The sequence below is a fragment of the Varanus komodoensis genome, unplaced genomic scaffold (assembly GCF_004798865.1).
Source record: "Varanus komodoensis strain SLA01 unplaced genomic scaffold, ASM479886v1 scaffold20_1, whole genome shotgun sequence".
Classification (NCBI taxonomy): Eukaryota; Metazoa; Chordata; class Lepidosauria; order Squamata; family Varanidae; genus Varanus; species Varanus komodoensis.
Genome location: NW_025335587.1, coordinates 20,455,099 through 20,474,744, shown reverse-complemented (window position 1 = coordinate 20,474,744; position 19,646 = coordinate 20,455,099). Strand labels below are relative to the sequence as shown.

The 19,646-nt window shown below is 55.1% G+C and overlaps 2 protein-coding genes across 3 annotated transcripts in view; one reads left to right on the top strand and one right to left on the bottom strand.

The window, feature by feature from the left end:
* Positions 1 to 1,027: 1,027 nt before the first annotated feature.
* BLMH (bleomycin hydrolase) lies at positions 1,028 to 18,615 on the bottom strand. Its single transcript, XM_044429939.1, has 12 exons — positions 18,532 to 18,615; positions 15,759 to 15,956; positions 14,992 to 15,101; positions 14,167 to 14,308; positions 12,895 to 12,983; positions 12,174 to 12,266; positions 10,199 to 10,354; positions 9,592 to 9,750; positions 9,432 to 9,499; positions 8,779 to 8,896; positions 7,224 to 7,293; positions 1,028 to 1,991 (listed from the first exon to the last, which is right to left on the bottom strand). The coding sequence occupies exons 1-12, from the start codon at positions 18,542 to 18,544 to the stop codon at positions 1,840 to 1,842; spliced, it is 1,368 nt and encodes a 455-aa protein (XP_044285874.1). The 5' UTR covers positions 18,545 to 18,615; the 3' UTR covers positions 1,028 to 1,839.
* Positions 17,849 to 19,646, top strand: part of CPD (carboxypeptidase D) — a 42,242-nt gene continuing 40,444 nt past the window's right edge. For both annotated transcript variants that reach the window (XM_044429937.1, XM_044429936.1), the window contains exon 1: positions 17,849 to 17,973. The gene's annotated coding sequence lies outside the window, so the exon portion shown is untranslated. The remainder of the gene's footprint in view (positions 17,974 to 19,646) is intronic.

Below are 19,646 nucleotides of genomic sequence, written 5' to 3'. Positions count from 1 at the left end.
TGCCTGTTCAGATGCGAAGCCAGCTGGCAGAGACTCTCTTTGTTTTCCTAATTATATGGGAACCTTCTCAGCAGAAGAGAAGGATTTCAGGACTACCACTATTCAATACAAGCAGCATGACCACCTCCTGGTCCCCATTTCTTGGACACAACCAAGTGGCCAAAATTCTGGGAACCAGGATGGATGGAAAAAGAATTCCCCCGTGCCTTATCAGAAGCAATAATTTGCCCCCAGCCGAGCTTTCTGTATAGTCTGAAAGGGAAAAGGTACACCATGCAAAAGATTAGTAGTGGTTTTGTACAAACCTCTGAAAATCGCCCTTTCGACCTCTCTTCCCCCACTCCAGTCCCACCCTGGCTTCTCAGACTGACAGAGGCTCTCCCACATGCCCGTATGTTGCCCAAACTGGTATCCTGATCCCTTGGATGGCTACAACCTCCTCGGTAAATCAGGCATTGAGCTTTGTGCAGATGTAGCGGATGAGAGGCTGTCGCGGGTCTTTGGGAGACCTCCCCACAGCCCCTTGGCCGTGTTTCAGACCGCGAGGCAACTACTGTAACCCAGAATGATTGGGTTTCCTCTGGACGCCTCCAGAAGGGGCCACGACCTGCGTTCCTCCACGACGGCGCCTTTGCTGGCGTCCATCTTATGCTCAGACCAGGAGGGGCCAAAAACATCTTGGCAGAGACTTCGCAAGGAGCTTGGCAAGAATCGAGCTGATGTGATTTCACAACCTGCGTCCGAACCGTATTTCATCTTGTATAATCCCTCCCGCCACCCCTGCCCTCGGTTCTCAGCGGGCACCTCCAAATCTGCCAGCTTTCTCTGGAATTCTGCAGTTCCAGGTCACGAGAGGCCAAAGGATGCCTGTGATGTGGCGGGGGGCCCAATCCCGGAAGCCCTACCCTGGCTGCCCGACTGTCATTGCGTGTGGGCCCTTCCACACTCAAAGCACAAGCGGCCAAGTGTCGGGCAGCGGCGAACTGCCCCATTGCCACCCTTCACAAAAGGAACCCGCAGACGCTCGTTCAAGCCGGTGTCTTTTATTCAAATGCCTCATAGCACCATGGAAGTTTGTTGACAGCATTCAAATAAAACGCAGTGCTGTGTTTTGTTTTTTTAAAACCCATTTTGCTCAAGAAGCGGACATTCTGAGACTTAAGAGTGCAAACTCGTGGAACTGGTCTTTAGCTAGGCCTCATTCTGGGGAGCGTGGAGCGGGGGGAGATCCCACAGACTCTGGATTCTGGCGAACAGCGTTTCAGGGCAAAAGGCTGCCAAACCAGACTATTCCTCGCTGCAAGAGACAGGCAGGCGGAAGCTCATGGAAAAGAAACGGAAGCGTCATACCAAAGATCGTCTGGCGCCTCGAAGGGAAGAACCTAGCCGCCGAAAAACGTGACTGGCGTTGGCGAGGGCGCGCATTTCAGTCCATGGTACAGAAACAATGGAAGATCTTGCTGTTCATCTCCCCGTGCCCCGCTCTTCCCTGCCCCTACACAGAGTTTGCGCAAAAGAATTGTGCTGAAAGAGTTTTCAATGAGCATATCAAAAGAAAGACTTTAAAAGGGTTTAAAAAAGGAAAGCGAAAAAGCTCAGACAACAACGGAAAGCACACACCAATGCAAAGTTGCAGAGTAGCCCCATCCACGGAGGAGTGCCGTTTCCCCCGAAGATCCGCAAAAGCCCACGCTCGTGAATCCCGGCACCTCAAGCTGGGAACTTGGCTGTGGGACTGCGTGGCTTCGGCCTCGGGCCTCTCGGGTCCCTCCTGCCCCAACGCTTGCTTCAAGGGTGACCGAAGGGAGCAGGGCAAGCCCTCACGCGTGCCCCGTCGGTTCACTTGGCCAGCGCCCCCATGGGGTCCCACGCGGGCAGGACGACCGGATCCTGCTCCATCACTGCCAGGACGTCCTCTGGAACGTGCTTCTTGTCCACCACCACCTCGTACACGTACTCGGAAAACCAGTCGTCCGTCATGATGAGGTAACCTGGAGGGGACACGGAGAGAGAACGATCGATGAGCAGAGGAGGCCCCTGCGGCAGCCCTCGGATGGCCGTGGGGCCCAGGCCAGAAGCCCAGCCAGTTGAGCTGCCTTCTCAGGACACCAGAACCCAGTGGGGCCACCCCATGGAACACGCTTGGAGAGTGAGGACAGGTACACAGAAGGACTTCTTCCCACAGTGCAGCGCCCAAGTGGGGTGCTGGCTGCCCCGTGGTGTATGGAGGGCTTTCAGAAGGGATGGGGCAGATCTGCGGAGGAGGCAGCTGTGCACGGCAACGGGTCTACAGCCACGCCCAGGGTGGCAGGCAGGCAGGCAGGCAGGCAGTGTGCCAGGACATGCCAGCTGCTGGGGAACATGGGCAGGAGAAGGGTGTCCTCGAGCTCCCCTCCTGCTTGTGGGACCCCCCCAGGCAGCCACTCGGCCACGGTGTGGAGGGAGAGGCAGCGCAGGCGGACCCTCCGTCCAATCCAGCTGGGCTCTTCGGTTCTTCCGGCTGCAGCGTGGTTCCAGAAGGAAACCAAGAAGTACTCATTTGAGGGGTTCCCACACGTGTGAAGGGGGGCTAACCAGCAACTCCGAGGCCAGATCCAGATGCCCTTTGCCCTCAGGCGGCACAGCCAGCCACGGCTTCCACGTTTGGGAGGTATCAGATGACGCGCATGTGGCTGCGGAGGTGTGTTCGGAAAGTGTTCTCCCTCAGAATTTTGAAGTTGCTTGCAGTTTGTATTACCCGTTGTGCAGAAAACAACCTTGCAAGAAAGCCTATGGCCAGTTTAAAGGAGGCATTACTGCAGCCAGTTAAAAGATAAAACACAAATTGCATTGATTTTTTTTTTTAATTGTTGATTCCAGAGCTAGTGGCCAGCCAGCAAAAGGCCTCCCCAATACCTGCCCCCCCATCCCCCCCCCCCCGGTCCTTAGAGCATGACCTCCTTCTTCACACAAAGGGCGTTGCCGGTGATCACAGCTCACTGGCTTTGGACTGAGCAGTCCAATTTTGGCCCCTTTCCTTGCTCCAACCGGACCAGCCAGCTCAATGGCACAATTCCCGCTGCACTGGACTGCCCGAACCCTGGGGCTGGGTGGGAAAAAGCCAAGCATCCAAGTCCAGCTGCCTTCCCGGATCAGTTTCCTTGCCAAAACTAATTCCTGTTTTCCTTGCCTTTGAAAACAAAAACCCTACAAAGGGCGGGCAATGCTCCATTAGGCACTGAGAGATACTTTTTTATTACACTTTTTGCCTGGGAAACAAAACATAGGAACTTAAAAAAAAACAACAACTCGATAACCCCAAGTTTGGTGGAAGTTCCTGGCATTCTCCAGACATTCAACCAGTCAACAAGCAACCCTGAAGAGCGATGAGCACCAATGGAAAGGAAAAAGCACCAACTCCTTGAGAGGCAGGTCAGAAATTCTGAGCCTGCCTGGCATCCCTCCGTCCGTCCATCCGATGGAAGCAAGCACGAAAAGCTCACCATGCCAGAGGGTGATGTGTTTCCACAGAAACTCCCTGCCTTCCAACTAGTCTGACTTCACCTTTGCTGTTTCAGGCAATCTTCTATCAGCCCTTGCTTCAAGGGCTGACACCGGCCTTGTTATTTTAATTTCTTCACACCTTGCTGGCCTTGATGCCAAATCTAACATCCTCATTCTTCAGCTCTGCTTCAATAAGGGCCTTGCCAGGCTGTCGTTCTGGCTCCCCGACGGCGAGTGCGAACGCAGCACCAGAGCAGGCAAGCTAGAGTAAGACCCCGTCCAACTTCCTTGACGGTGAGCAACAACACTGGGCGGACAGCAAGAGGTTTGCCCCCGAAGATGCTGGGTTCCAACCCAGGGTGACAGCTTTCGCTTAATCCATTCTGTGTCTTGTGGACTTTTCCGTTCCATCAGGCTGACTGATGGAATTAAACTTTTTTACCCTCTTCCAAAAAGTACCTGAATATGTCCACCACAATTTAGGCAGCCTTCAACGTGTCGGATTTTGCATATTTTTGTCACATGGAGGTGGGCAGAGACCTGTTCTCCCTGCAGAGGAAGGCCGAACGCGCTCCAACGGAGCCAAGCTCAGGGAGCCAAGGTTTCGTTTGGATGCCAGGAAGCACTTCCTGCCAGGTAGGACCCCGAGGGTGTGGAGTGGGCTTCCACGAGAGGTCGTTGAGGCCCCATCGGTGCGGGTGTTCAAGGATAGGCTGGACGTGCACATGGTGGGCACGTCGTGAGCGGAGCCGGCTGGTGCTGGAGGTCAGACTAGATGGCCCGGGAGGCCCCTTCTGACTCACTCTGTTTTCTATGTTTCTATGTCTTAAGCATTTCAGTAGAGGTGGAACAAAGATCTATAAAACTTCTTTGAAGGGTGTATAAATTAGCGTATTTTCCCATAATTCTCTTCTGACTAAATGTACACACTATTCTACAAAGTGAAAATCCGCTCTGACTCTGTGTGACTTGGAAGATGCTGACCTGAGCTGCAGAATCCACGGGTCGAATGCACAGACATCCAAAGCTGTTTGAATCCATTCTGGATTTCTCTACTGGCACAACTCTTGATCCTTGCATGGACCAGCTGCTCAGAGGGAGGCTGGAGTGTGAAGCCGGTGCAGTTTTAGGATCGTTAAGCCAGCAGCTCCCCATTTGAAATATTGTTGGAAATTGCTCGGTGAGGTTTTGCTTGCCCCGTGGGGTCCAAGGTCCCCCACCTGTTCAGGGACAAAATTATAGCACCTTCAGCTCCAAAAATGAGAGGTTAATGCTGAACAGCAAGGTGCTAAGCCTCTCAAGGAATCAACTTATGCCTGGCGCCCAAGCTGGCCAGCAAGGTAAATGCTGAGGAATGTCTTTAATCTGGCAGGCTTTTGCCTGGTTATTTTTAAACCCTGAAAGGCTGAAGAGGTTCACACATTTGTGTTGTGTGGTTAGCAGCAGGGGTAATCTTTTGTGGCGTGTGTTGGGGGCACATCCGTGTTTATGTAAGTGCTGAAGCAACTCCAGTATTTAGTATGCTCGTAAAATGATGCGGGTAAACGAAGCGCTAAAAATAGTGCCGTGGGACACTTGAGAGAGCTCTTTTCAGTGCAGCAGGGGTGGGGGGCACAGGGGGAGGACAGAAAGAGGCACCTCCCCCCATCCAGGGCATCCCTGCAGCTGTTCTGGAAAACAGCTCTTCCTGCAAGCAGAAGCTGCCTTGGGGCCGGCTGGGGTCATGAGAGTTCTTGTAGCCCCACGCCCCTGGTGGGCACCAGGTTGCAGAAGAGAGAGCGACCGGCAGCCACAGACAGTGTGGAGGCAGCTCCCACTTGAAAATGAAGCCTGACATTGCAACACCCATGCGACCCAAGGCTTCCAAATTACTAGGAAAATCCAGAAACAGGACTTCTCCTTTTCACATCAGACATCGAAGCAACCTAAATTTGGCCCTGGCCATGAATGTCCAGAAGCCCTCCAGCACAAAGCTGAGCAGCAAAGAAGCCCGCAACTGGAAGAGGAGAGGGGAGCTACAAGCTGGCGCAAGGGCAAACCGGAAAGCCTGAGACGGAGTGCGCATCAAAATGCGGTGGCCGGCTGAGCGAGGGTGGAGGAGAGTGGAACGCAGGGGCTATTCCAGCAGCCCTGGAAAATGACTTCTGTGTCTTCCCAGCACATCATTTTTCTTCCTGGGTTTTCCTGTCTTTTGAGATTGTGAAGGTCTTGTGAAACAACAAGGGTTGTCTCACTGGTTCCGTGTCAGCTCCTCTGAGCAGCTTTCTGGCCAAAGCAATGCTTTTAATGAAGCGAACTAGCCTAACTTTCTGGACCCAGAAGGCTGCGCTCGCGTTCTTGACACACTTGTATTGACGATGAAGCAGTATCTCTTCCAACCTGTTCAACGTGCTTCATGTACATGGCACAGGAAATGGCCTTTCAACAGGTTAGAGTCCACCTGGCTCAGGTTGGCTTCATGCAGAGGACGTCAAGAGCCAAAGGGCACAGTGCCGCGATTCCAGCTTCTCTGCCCTTTCTTGCTGGGAAGGTATTTCAGCCAAGCTTGCAACTGTGGAAGGCCAGGTCCATATGACAGCGAGGGAAATGGCTTGGATCCAGGCGGAGAGAATGCCGAGTCTGCCTGATGGACCGCTGGCTGGAGCAGAGTCTTTGCTCAGGGTTGTTCTGGCCCGTTGCTGATGCCACAGGCATGACCAGAAGCGGGTGAGAGGAGGCCAGGCACTGTGCTCTTCCCAGTGACCTTAAGCACATGAAGGTTCAGGTCTTGCCGGCCAGGGTCTTCCACTGACATGTGAGAGCAGTGGAGCAGGGACAGCAAGAGGAAAGGGAAAGACAACTGTTCCAGCTTTGATACAAAAGCCGGACCGGTTAGTTTTCCTTCCTCCGAGCTGAGCAAAGATTTCCCCTTTGAGAATGTCTTAAGAAAGGCTTATTTTCTGCACCGCTTGGGACTTGCACGGGGATCTCCGGGATCCAGCCCAATCAGAGCATATATGCAACACGCTTTTTGCATCAACCCCATCCAGGAATGCTCTAATCTCCGCCTTATGACCGTGGAGTAATTAAAAGGAGAGGGGAAACTCGAAGCCCAACACACACGCCCCCCTCAGTGTCAGCAACAGGCCCTGGCTGGGAATGCAGAGAGCGCGCGCCCAAGTGGCCCACGTTCTGCCCAGATGTTGTGCTGTCTTTCCCACCAGGTGCAAGGACAGCAGGTCAGACTGAGCAGCTGAGAGGGGGCTGGGGAGGCTGAAGCCTCCCTCAAATCGTTGGCTGCCTACGGAGGAACAGGGCAGCTCTGCGACAGCATGGCGCTTCGGGGTCCCTGCAGACACCCAGCAAGGCCAGCTCCGGTTAAATGGGGTGCTTCTGAGTATCTAGGAACCGCTTGGGCGGATCTGTGTGTGGACATGGGGGCAGCGCTGCCTGGGGAGAGGGGCCTGACCCAGCGCAGGGGGACCGCCTGGCACATCACCCTCTCCGGGAAGCGGGGCCTGTGAGAAGACACAGCCAAGAACCCGCTCGTACGCCGCCCTGGCCTCTTTGCAGAAAAAAGACGGCTGTGAGGAAGCGCAGTGATGGACTCCTGTGGAAACAGCCCTCCTTCGAGCGGCCATTCACAGGCGGCAAGCTGGGAACGACTGTTTCAGGGCTCCCAAACTGGGGACGGGGAGAAGAGGGAAAGCCTCGCCGGTCGGGAGGCGCCGACAGCTTTCAACATCCGAGAACCGTGTTACCTTTATTTCCGCGGTCTTCCCCCCACGAGTTCTCCACTCGCCACTTTTCGAAGCCGCCCTCTTGCTTGTCCTGGCAGAGGAAAAGGAAACGTGCAGGTCACAACCGGGGGAATCCCACGGAAAGCGGCTGCAGAGGCGCCACATTCAGTGGGTGGCTCTGCCACATCTTGGGCTTGCTGGGCGTTTCTGCCTTTCCCCTGTTCGCTTGGCTCTCCCTCGGAGACTGAGATAAGGGGCTGCCCCAAGCGCCACTTGGGCACGCTGGAGCAGCTTGCAGCGGCAGCTGGCCGGAAGCCACGTGCCTCAACCCTCTCCGTTTGGACAGGATGCTGACCGTGGCGTGCCAGGTGGCTCATATGCTACAGCGAGTCACACGGTGCAAACCGAGTTGATTCATTTCTCCCCAGAGTGCCTCCAGCTTCAAAAACAGAAGATCGTGCTTTTAATCTGAATGGCGCCTGTTCCCAGAACCAAGCTAGCCCGAGGGAATCACAGCATGGGAAAAGATGGCTCCCAAAATAAGTGTTGGAGCCCTGCTGCTGCCGGGTGGCCACTCCGTTCGATGCGAAGCCAGCAAAGCTGTTTTTAACGCAGCCCTTTGCGTGCGGCACGACCAGCGCCGTGGCTGACTGCATGGAAGCCGTTCCGGGCCTCCTGGAGTTTGCACCTCTGGCCAGGGCCAGGCACCCATGGCGCGCTTACGCACTTGGAGCGAAGGAAGCGGCTGGGCCCCGACCAGACTGCTGCGGCAGGGCGCTGGGAGGGATCTTGGGCGGCCCGTCTGGAAGTACTTTATAAGCTCTCGAACAGGATCAAAAGCATGTCACTCATTTTGAGAATGCTGGCAAAGCTTAAATGTTCCCCTTGAGGGGAAATAAAAAAACTGAATTGCAGCCGAAAGCTGTTTGCGAAACAGGTTTTTAAAAAGCAACGGCGATTTAATACTGCTGGGAGGCAAAAGGAGCTTTCGGCGGAAGTGGCAAATCTGACACCCGTTTGCAAAAAAACTGCCCAGAGGCAGGGCAGTTTTTAAAACGGCCTTTTCCCTCTGTTTAAGCATTTGTATTCTGTGGGATGAAGAACTTCCAGGTGCTTAGACAATCTACGAGTAACTACACAAGGGGAACAGCCAGCGGGCCTTACACAGACGGACAGATTCAGCCTTTTCCAGCCTGGTGCATGCCAGATTTGGGGGACGACAACTTCCATCTAGCTTGTACGGCCTGATTAATTGCTCCACGTCAGGGGCTGGCAGAGGGAAAGGCAGGCCTGGTGGTAATGGGGGATCTGCGGTAGATCTCAAGAGACGTTCGACTCCAAAGTCATTTTTTAAGAGTGCTGCCCCTTTCCTCATACGAAATGAGGGAAGCTTGCGGTCACCCAGAATGGGCATCTGTGCAGAACACTTAGCGCTGAGCACCACTTAGGAATCAGCTCTGAGAGCCAAAACGAAGTGCAGGATCGGTCAAATTTCAAGTGGGTGCCTTTTTAGCGGAAAGCAAAGCTAGGCCAGCAGGGCATAAAGGCAGGCCAAGAATTCTCTCGGGAAGCTCACCTTCTCGCTGAAGGCGGTAATCACCATGGCATGGGTCATCAATGAATCTCCGAAGATGAGACGCTCGTCCTTGCTCAAATGCTTGACGGACACCCCGAACGCCAGCTTGTAATTAAATCTACCAACAGCCACGCAAAAGACACGGAGAAGTGTGGGCTGCAGAGCCAGTCTGTACCAGGAACCGCCAATGACTGGGCAGTTACCAAACTGTGCCTTGAACTGAGGCCACTGGCCAATCCCAACCCACCCACCCAGGATGGCCTTGGCCACGGCCCCTTCCCCTGGCCGCCTGGTGGCTCCTGCCTTCTACGCAGCTTTCTCCCATTCCAAAAGATTGAAGTGCCTCTCCTGAGGCTTGGGCGCTGGCAGTTCAGCACCCGAAGCCAAAACCTGGCGGTACTTGTGCCTGGCCTGCAGCTTCCCTGAAATGGAATTCGGCCCTCAGGCTGGAAAAGCCGCGAGGGGACAGCGCTTGCAACGCACAGACGGCTCGCGTGCCAAGGAATAATTCCAGGGTGGCTTGGGATTTGCAGGACCAGCTGCTCTGAAGCCGGGAGAAGAACTGAGAGGCGTGAAGACCGCAGATGGCTCGGGGTGCCCTAGCACCCCCCCGGGGGCCGGGAATGCGATCCTGGCCTCGTCGCGGCACTTACATATTCAGGTCATTGATGCCCAGCTTGCCGTTGAAGTGCTTCCCGACATCACAGCCGAACCACACGGCCTATGGAGAGAAGAGGAGGCGCCCCGTCAGGGCTGCCAGTGGAGCGGCGAGGGTGGGGGGCAGAGGAGAGCCGAGGGGGAAACGGGCCAGACCTCTCCGTCCCGAATCGAAGAGGCAACCAGCTTCTTTAGCAGCTCGATGGGCTGGTTGTTGTACAGCGTCTTCCGCCCGCCGATCATGTTGCTCAGGTACTCCACGGTGTACAGCCGGTTGTACTGGTTCTGGGGCCGGGGGTCGTTCACCAGGCAGACCTGCAAGAAAGGTCACGGGGGTCAGCCGAAAGAGCAGGTGAATTCGAGGAGGTGCAGCTCCTGCCTCTTGCCGGACTCGTGAGCCAGAACGCCCAACAGAGCTGGGAGACCACCTCTGACCCTCTGGAGAGGGTGACAAAGATGGCGGGTGGAGGCAAGCGGTCCTTGGCTTAGATCCTTGGCAGAGGTGGCGGGGATGCCGCTATCAGTGGAAGGACCCCACTGGCTGCTTGGATTTAAATTGCCAGCATCCTTGACCCGTGGCCATTCTGGCAGGGACCTCTGGAAGCTGGGAGTCCCAAAACCGAGGGAGAGCACCTTCTGCCCAGCGCTGCCCTGGCAGACAAAGGGGATGCGGAAAGACTGTTTCTGATGCATAGGAAGGAGTGCAAGAAGAGGGCTAAGGACCGTTCTGGGCCAGTCTCTGTCTTCGGTGGCGCCACCCCACCTTGCTTTCCATGTCGAAGAGGGGCTTGACGTGTTCCTTGTAAAACTGCAGGGGCGAAATCGGCTCGATCTTGTGGTAGTTCTTCTCCTTGTCGTAGAACTCCCAGCAGAAGGTGTCCGGGGGGGTCCCAAGGCAGATGGTGATGATGCGGAACAACTGGAAGGGGACAACGGAATGGAGTAAGCAAGGCCCAATCTGCCTTCCTTTCCTGCTGCCGTTGGAGGAAGCAGACCCTGATGAGCCCTGGCGACACCCGCCAATCTTAATTTACTGAATCGTTGGGCTTATGCACTGCCATTCTGCCAAAGCCCTCTGGGTAGCTTACCGCTTAAGATAATGGCTTACAAGCCAAGTGACAATATGAAAGGAAAACGGAACAAGGAGGGCAAAGGAAAAGTCAATCCCGCTACTAGCTTTTTCCCAGCTACTTAATAACGTTGCTTTCTCCAATCCAGAACTCTCCAGAAGCGTAGGGCTACGGCCCCACTAAGGTCCGTGCTGGTTGCAACTGCTGGGAGTCGTAGTGCAACAGCTGGAAAAGGCCTACAGCTAAGCTCACGGAATGGCTCAAGAAACTGAAGAAATTGCGTTGTCCTTTGCTGCCCTCTAGTGCAGAGATTCTGTGCCCAGGTTTGGTCAGCACGGATTCTCGAAAACAGTTGGACGCAACTTTGCTTCTGTCAGAAAGGTGACGGAAAAGGTGTCAGAAAAACACTGCTCTACGTTTGGCTACAAACCCACACCAAGACCCCTCAAAAGGGCTGCGGCCAGACAGGCAAACAGTACAGCTCTTAGCATTATTGGTCTCGCCCTCCAAACCTTGTGACTCACAACCGATGAACCACGGTGGCAAGACAGGGCGTTGTTCTCTGTTTGCTGGCTTGTCTAATGAATTCCTAAATTGCAAGATGCCCAAGACCACGTACAGTAGCAACACAGAAATGCAACCGTCTCACAAACAACCATCGAAGGAGCGGAACTAATGTTCCGCTCCCTAAAATCAGGAAGCGGCACAATAAACCAACATTGAACAGCGTTCAGAGCCGCACCAAACAAGGCCGCTCCGACTGCCAGTCTGAACCCAGCAATGGGAGGGGGAAACTGCTCTCTCCGGGAATCGCTACCGAAAAGGCCCCGCCGCAAACATGCAAAGATTAAATCAGCTCTAGATGGTGGGATACTGGGGTGAGTGTATCCTAATGAAAAACTGTCGTTGCGGTTTTAATTTTTGCATGCTTAATTCTACCCTTAGTGGTCTCAAGTCTTTTTTTTTTTAATTTAAGGAAGTAGTGTTGGCTGGTGAACACTGAGCATTAGAAGACTTTTTGTCTACATACGTACAGAATTGTAACCTAATTGTTACTAAATAATGCTAAACACAAGAGGTCTTCAAACAGTTTCCACATTTTTTAAAACCTTATTTATTAAGAATGTCGAAAACGAATTGCATCACTTTTTTACAGAGTCACCTTCCTTAGCTGTGCATTTTCTCAGTGTCATACCAACTTTTTAATACCCTCAGCGAACGATAGTTATAAAAGTGCGGAAACTTTTTGAAGACCCCCTCGTATAATAATATATAGTAATTAATAATCATCATCATAATCGCAACAGGTCTGCAGCGAATATCACCAAATATGGGCAGGTTCTGAAGGAGTTTAGATTTTAGTATTCTGTGCTGGGCTCAGTGATGCTTCTGACAGCAGAGAACAAACACAAGAGTCCCGTCCAACACAGTAAACGAGCGGCAAGCCCATTAAGCTCGGTCACAAATGCTCGTTATCCAGGGCGGGAGTCCCACACTCGAAGCACCCCATGCCATGAATGTGGCACGAACCAGGAGGCGCACCGTGGAGCTTTCTTCCTCTGAGCGGTGGGGACACTCGGTCACCGCAGCCCCCACGGCAGCGAATTATCGGGAGGCTGAACCCGTAGCTTTCGCCCCCCCGTTCCACGTGCACTAAAGGCCACTCACCTCTTCTATCATGCTGTCCACGGCCTCGCAGAGCTCGTCTCGGTTGCACCCGGTCTCCACCATGTTCCTCAGCCGGAGACAGTACTCTCGCATCTGTGTGGAAAGGGCGAGGCTGTGTTCATGACCCGGCACCCAAGCCCTGCTGCGGGCTAACAGGACCCTTGCGGTTCACCTTGCATAATTTCATTTTCAGCAGGGCTGCCTGTGCTTTTCCTCTTTTCTCCCCATCCCTTTTTCCTTTTGTGTTGTGCCTTTCAGTCTGTAAACCAGCAGGCAGGGGACCTTGAGGGCAGATTTTTTATTCATTTGAAATATTTATATCCCGTCCTTTACGAAAATCATCCCAGGACAGCTTACGAAAGCTATAATGATCGATAAACAAAGCAACAAATGACAACAATAAACAACAAGGACGTCATGCCAACAAACAGAATCAAAATCGAATGGTGCTGCGGCTCGCATGCTGGCCGAGGGCTCGGGAGACACGGTCCCACGTCCCTGTTGGGCCACAGAGCTCACGGGGTGACTTGCAGCCTAGCCCACCTCACAGGGTGGTTGTAAGGATCAGGTGAGGAACTGGAGGAGAAGGAGTCCCATGTGCCCCTTCCTGGGCTCTTGGGACTGCAGGTAGAAGGTGGGCCATGCACCTGACCAAGGTCACGTACCCCTGCAAGAGGCCGGCCCTGCCGACCCGTGTCGACTGAGGACCCCCCTCAGTTACCTTGTGGCTCAGAAGGTCATTCATCCGTCGGGAGGCCTCGGAGGTGTGCGATTCAGGAAACAGCTTCTTGGGCACAACGCCGTATTTTTCTGGAAGGAAACAAGCTTTCATCGGTGGGCAGAGCAAGGAGCGTCCCGCGCTCTGCGCTTTCGGGGCAGTTGTGACAGTGGCGCCACGTGGCCTGTTGCACAAGAGAAGCGTTGAAGAAGAGAACTTCCTCGGCGTGATGAAACAGCTTCTCACCCACGTGCGCTTTGCTCCTGCTCGGCTTCCGGTGCTGAGACGCAGCCCAGCGGCGGAGCCCCAGACCCGGGTGCAATCCCTGCCGGCTCCAGTTAAAATAGGCAAATGCTGGGGCAAAGACGCCTGGAGAGGCGGTGCCAGTCCAAGTAGCCTGCAGGCCTGGGGCTCAAATGCAGCTCCTGGGACTTGCCAGAAGGCTGCACCCCCGTTCTCTGACTGCCGCTTGTCTGGCAGCCTCCCAGCCTTTGCAATTTTCCCCCAGAGGCATCTCTTCGGGCTTGGAGCAGTGCGAAGCGATTTTGGCCCTGGCCCACAGGAATTCTGCCCAGAAGCTTCCCCAAAGGGTCCTGTGTCCCCAGAGCCAAGCATGCAGGCCTCCGTGACAAACGCCCTGGGGCGAGGAGCTCTGTTCCAGTGCTCCTGTGGCAGTCGCAGCCAAGACGTCCGGCCGCCGGAGATATTCCAGGACTGGAGCCTTGGAAGCACTCCTTCGGCAGGATTAATAACCGGCACCCTGCAGCAGCCGAGACCTACATTCCTTGGCCTTTTCGGCCAGGAGGTTTTGCTCGCAGGGACTTGGCGACTCGAACCCAACCCACGGTGCGTCCACATCCGCAGATCCATCTTCTGCCCCACCCTGGTGCAGACGAGCCTGTAAGGCCCATAGGAAGCAGCCCTGCAGGCTCCTTTCGTGCGTTTTTGAAAGCCAGACGTGACCTGGATCTGTGTCAGGCATGTCTGCACAGCGCTACATGCACAGACCATGGCTTAAGCGAGGCCCATCTTTACAAGGCTGGAAAAAACCCCCTGCGCTGTGTCAGCAGCTCAGTCTGCTGGTCTTCACTTGGGATGCCGGAGCCTCCTAGCCCCACCTCCCCCCCTAAAAGCAGCCTTCCCCAACCCGTCCTCCACAGACAGGCTGAGCCACAACACCCAGCGCTCACAGCTGGGAGCTACAGCCCAGTTCGTCTGGAGGACTCCAGGCCGGAGAAGGCGATGGCGCAGGATTTTGGCCTCCGCATCCCTTACCAATAAGGTTGACGAGCATGTCCCACTGGCCGCCATCGTTGCAGGAGTTGGAAAGCAGGAACTGCACCAGCCGACCTTCCACTGGCTCCTTCTTCTGGGCGGTTTCCACAAAGGCATGCAAGAAGTAGTAGCAGCGCTCGACCTGGGCGTAAGCACACGAGAGCGACGCTAGCAGTCCCGCCGCGCAGGCCCTGTGTGCCCAGCGGGAAGGGGCCTGCTCCGCCACCCCCCAGCAGGCAAGCCAAGTGTGCTGGTGGGCTGAGGGAGAGAGGAAGAAGCGGGGCCACTGTGCTGATCCCACCACAAGGCGAGGTTCACTCTCCTCCGCGCCCTCGCCTGCCACGCCTTTTCCAATGGCTAAGAGGCCGTCGTATTGTCCCCATGGCGGGCCAGCCCCTCGGACAGCTTTTTGGGCTGAGCAGCAGGATAATCCGACCTGTGGGTTTTGTCAGAAAGCCGCTTTTTCCTCCAAGGCACAGAGATCCCACAGACACTGGGACCGGTGCTCATTTTAGGGGAGGGGTCTGCGCCAGGGCGCAGCAAGCAGTGTTCATGTGCGCAAGCGGGAGTAAATTCTGGTCTAAAGATTCTGCGTGAGCAGACGGTGGCATGGAAGGGCCAGGCCACCCACGGGACGCAGATGGAGCGGATTTATCGTCTGCCCACCCCCGGTCTGTGGGACAGCTCGCCGGCCGCTGAGGAGGTGCGGTGCATCTCAGTTGCAGCTCTGCCCAGAGATGGAAGCCGACCGGCCCGGTTTGTGTTGCCGTAAAGAGAACCGGCCCGAGAGAGAAGGGGCTTCTCCACGCAGCTCTTCCCACGTACCTTGTCCCAGAAGAAGAGGTAGGACTGGCTGAACTCAAACTCCTCGATGTTGAACTTCTTCATGAATGGAAGGCGCATCACATTCAGGCAGGAGAAGATCCAGCAGCGCCCTGCGGGGTCGGAGCAGTGCGGAAGAGGTGAGCACGCCCAAGAAGCTCAACACGGGGCTGCAAACCGTTCCCAGAGTAATGTCACAGATGGGAAGGGCAGGGACAGGACACCCCGGTTCTCCTCACCCATTATTTAAGCTACTCACGCTCCGCAAGGAAGCCCAGAAAGGCGAATTCTCACCTCCGCATAGTCGATGTAAAACTATTTGCGGCACGGGAAAAATGAAAGGGACTCCCTCGCCTCAGGAGTTTCTTCCCATCTTCAAGAGCCTCTCCCTGTCCTACTCTCCTGGAGAAGATTCTCAGTTGCCAGAGGCAACCACCTTTCCGTAAGCCTTGAAGACACATTTCTATTTCTAGTTGTTTTCTGGAAATTTCCGAAATGGAAAATGCTCCAGTACACAGGAAGGTGAGCAGCACAGAGTCACTGCGGAGCAATCTCTTCCGTTTGCACAGAGTCAGGGACCTCTGGTCCACTAGCTGTTTTGGCTATGACTCCCCAAAGCTGATGGGGGCCGGAGGCCAATCCCAGAGGGCCACAAGGAGCCCCGCTTTCTGTCTTTCGCACCCCACAAAGCTAACAGCAACTGGGGTGTGTTTGCTCAGAAAGGACAACACGGGGCCACGAGCTGCCTGGCGAGCAGGAGAGCCCACTACCTGAGTTCTTCTGATTGGTGACGGGCTTGCCCTCGGCAGGTACGGCATGCTGAAACACCTGGAGCGTGTCTTGGACCACGGCCCGCTCAAGGCACATTTCCAGTGGGTCTGCGCCGGTGGCGACATTCTGGGCCAGCAGGTAGCGGGGCTCAGCTTTCAGGTTTTTGACGAAAGCAGCTGTTTTCTTCAAGCTTAACCCTGGAAAACAGTAACGGTGGCAGACATGAAAGAGGTCAGGGACATATCGGAACATCCGTGCCGGAGCGTGTGGTGGGCGTGCGAGGAAGGCTGCGGACCGTGACACGTGCTAAGCCTGGATGTTTCATGGCTGCCTGAAATGCCCTCTGCATGTTCTCAGAGGCACTGTTATTACTCAGTTTGTGGCATGTTTTGTATTCTTTTGTTCAGCCTTTAGTATGTGAGCGCACACAGATATGGCGATATTTAATTTTCCGTTTGGTCGCAGTTTTGAGTAGTCTGCTTTGACTATGGTGTCATACATTTTATATTCTGAAAGCTCTTTCAAGTGCCTTTTGAACAGAAGAGTAGGCCAGTAATATGTAAAAGGCATCTCTCCAGATGTTTGTGACTTCAGCTCCCAGAAACCCCTGCCAACAGGGCCAATGGTCAGGAATGCTGGGAGCTGAAGTCCACAGCGTCTTTTTGTCCAACTCTTGCGTAGATGATATGAAATAAAAACCCAGCCTTTGAAACCTGGCGCTCTCAAAACCAGTTCCAAGATTATGCCACTTCCAGGCAACTCTTCCTCCTATGCTTTCCGCCCCCTTTAAATGTTTCATCCTCCAAGCGATAAGTTGCTTCGTGCCCTCAGTCCCCCAAGAGGGAGTATAAATTTTGTGGCAAGAGGCGCAGCTTCTTACACTTGGCTTGGAGAGAGAAATGGATGCGCTACTCGCCCGGGCAACTTTAGGGGGCCGTGGCGCATCCCCGGAGCTATGCGGGGAATCGCCGTGGCCCTAGAAGAAAGATGCATAAGCTTCCTTCCCCCCAGGTATATTCTGTATCCAAATTTCATTTTTGTTTTTTGAACCAGGTATCCCTGCAAAATCGGCAGTTTCTTTTCTCCCAAAGAATCCTTCATTGTAAAAAAAAATCAGGTGCCTTGGCTAGGCCAGGTTCTTGGAGACTGATAGCTACTCATATTAGCAAACAATTGCCTTTTTCAGGAGGGTGTGCGTGGAAGCCAGCCCACACCCCAAGACATTTGGTCATATCATGCCAAAGACACGTCTACGGTTAAAGGCCCCACCCAGGCACGATTATTCACCGCCCGCTTCCACTGGAAAATTTTGACACATGCTCACCTAGTACTTGCCAAAATGCACCAACATTTAGAAGATAATCGCTCCCAGGTTCTCCAGGAAACAGGGATGTAACGTTGCCCTTGCAATGTTAATTCCTTAGGCTTCCTGCCTCCCTTTCATCAGACCTTGCAGGGCAGGGGAAAGTTGCTGGGGAAAACGGCCTGTGCGGGTTGCCAGTGGAGGGCAGGGAAGGGCCGGGGTTCAAATCCACAGCCAGCTAGGATGCCGTGTGGGACCAGACGCCTGCTCTGGAGCCGGCTCGACTTGCGAGGTTGTGGGCGAATAAAAACGGGAGAGAGGGAAAGGGGGGCCGTTCCCTCGAGCTACTTTTGTGGAAGGATGGAGAAGCAAGCGAAGGCTTCCCCAACCCGATGCATTCAGTTTGTTTATTTGATTTATATCCCACCTTCCCCCTTTCTTTAAGAACTCAAAGCAGCTTCCATTGTTCTCCTCCTCCCAGTTTTATCCCCACAACAACCCCGTGAGGTGGGTTGGGCAGAGAGCCAAGCGGAGAATAGGACCCGGGTCGCCTGGACCCCAGTTCTGGGCTCTTCGGCACGTCGCCCCGCTGGCAGATGCAGCTGGCTGCCCTGGCTGGGAATTGTAGTGCACCCCGTTCGGGGGCTGCTGCGGGCTTGTAGTTGGTAATTTATGGAGCGGCTTCTGTGTTGTCCTTTCTTTTCTATTTACACAGGTCAGTTCAGTCTCTTTCACACAGTTTTAACACGTTGCCTTTTGGGAAGGCGCAAGGCGAGTTGGCTGGCAGAGCTCGTTTTTAACGCATGGCTGAGAACAGCTTCCCCACCTCCCCAAAACTGGGTCCCTCCAGATACGTTGTGGCTGGGGATGCTGGGAGTTGCAGTCAAGACGGATGGACGGACTCGGATCAGGTGAGAAGGCTGCCATTAGGCAGACTGGTGGAGGAACAGACCTAGCTGTCACATCGTTGGCTTAGACCTTCCCCAGCCTGTAGGGACTCCGTGCACCTGTGGGACCCATCGGCCACTGCTGCCGTTAGAAGGCGTCCCCTGAACCCGGGAGGGTGGTGGGAGTTGTCGCCGAAACGTCTCCCCAGCGCTCACACGCGTAGCCCTTGCGGCAAACGCATGATGGTTACGGCTGGGGGGAGGCTGGGAGCTGTAGTCCGCCACACCTGCAGGGCTCCAGGTGTGCGCACGTGGAGTGGCAGGGGCTGTCACCGTCCGCGGGAGACCCGGGCTCCTCCCCACCCTCCCCGGAGCGAGCCGACGCGCCCGTCCAGAGCCACCCGCGGAACGGCCAGGGAGGCGAAGGCACTCTGCACATGCCCAGGAGCGCCTCCCGGCCCGGGCGGGAGCAGCCCCCCGCCGGCGCCCGCCGCCCGCGCGCGGGGCCGGGCGGCCGTCTCCACGGCGACGCCGCGCCTCCCGTCGCCATGGCGACGCGCCCCTCCCCCGGCGCGCGCTCACCTGGGGCGCTCATGGCGGGTCCTCGGCCGGAGCGGCGGCGGCGGCGGCGGCAGCAGGAGCGTCGCGAGCCGCAGAGGCAGCCGGCGCCGGAAGCGGCCCTTATAAAGCCTCGGAAGCAGGAAGTGGCCGCGCGACGGGGCGCGGGCAGGGACAAACTTGGCGCGGGCGGGCGCCCCCTCCGCGGCACGTGTCGCCGGCGCCGCCGGGTCTCTGGGCGTGTGCGGAGGGCCTCGGGCCGGGCCGTGGGCTCGTGCGCCCGCGCGGCGGTGAGGGGCAGCCGCCTCAGCCCGGAGTAGCGGCCCTTGCCGGCAAGGCCTCATTCCCGCCGCCGCCTGTGGGCATCGTTTCGAGGCGCCGGAGCGGCTGCTGGGGGCTTGCGGCGACTGAGAGCGGGGCAGGCCCTCCGTCGGTCTTGCGGGCTGAGGGACGCGAGACCAGCGGAAAGGGGTCCGGCGGAGAAGGACGAAGACGCACAAGGCCGCCACCTGTTCTTAGTTTCCAAAAATGGCACAAGTGTTCTTTAGTTTCAGTGTCCTAACACAAAATGAAAGGGGGTTGGGAGGGAGAAGGCAGAATTACCAGTTCTTAAATTCAAAATGATTGTATGTCTTCCGTTTGGCAAAGTCAAAGCAAGCTCCCTGCGACTGTTCCTTCTCTAGCTGATCTGATCTGGTTGGTCTTTTGGCCTTGTGTGTGTGTTGTGCCTTTGAGATAACAAGTACCCCTAAGCATGTGCAGAGTGTCTCTTCTTCACCATCATTTCCCACTCATCTGTCACAAAGAGGGAAAGATGGACTCCCTGATCTCTCACCAGATACCCTACAAAGGTTATAAGTACCTGCTATACATGAGTCATGCCTACTTTACATGATGTTGTAAAGTAATTACTTTGAACAAGGTTCCTAAATATTTACTTCCCTGTGCTGCTAATCCCTTCTGATCAAAGCCTAATGACCAGGAAGATTTCCTCAGGTGTGGGTACATGTAATTTAGATGTGCTTCCTTATGCCAAGGATATGAACAACACCCACACTGGAGTCATGCTAAATGTTGGCACTGCCACTCTGAATATTAATTGGCTGGAAACTGCATTAATTGACGAAACTGCAAAGATG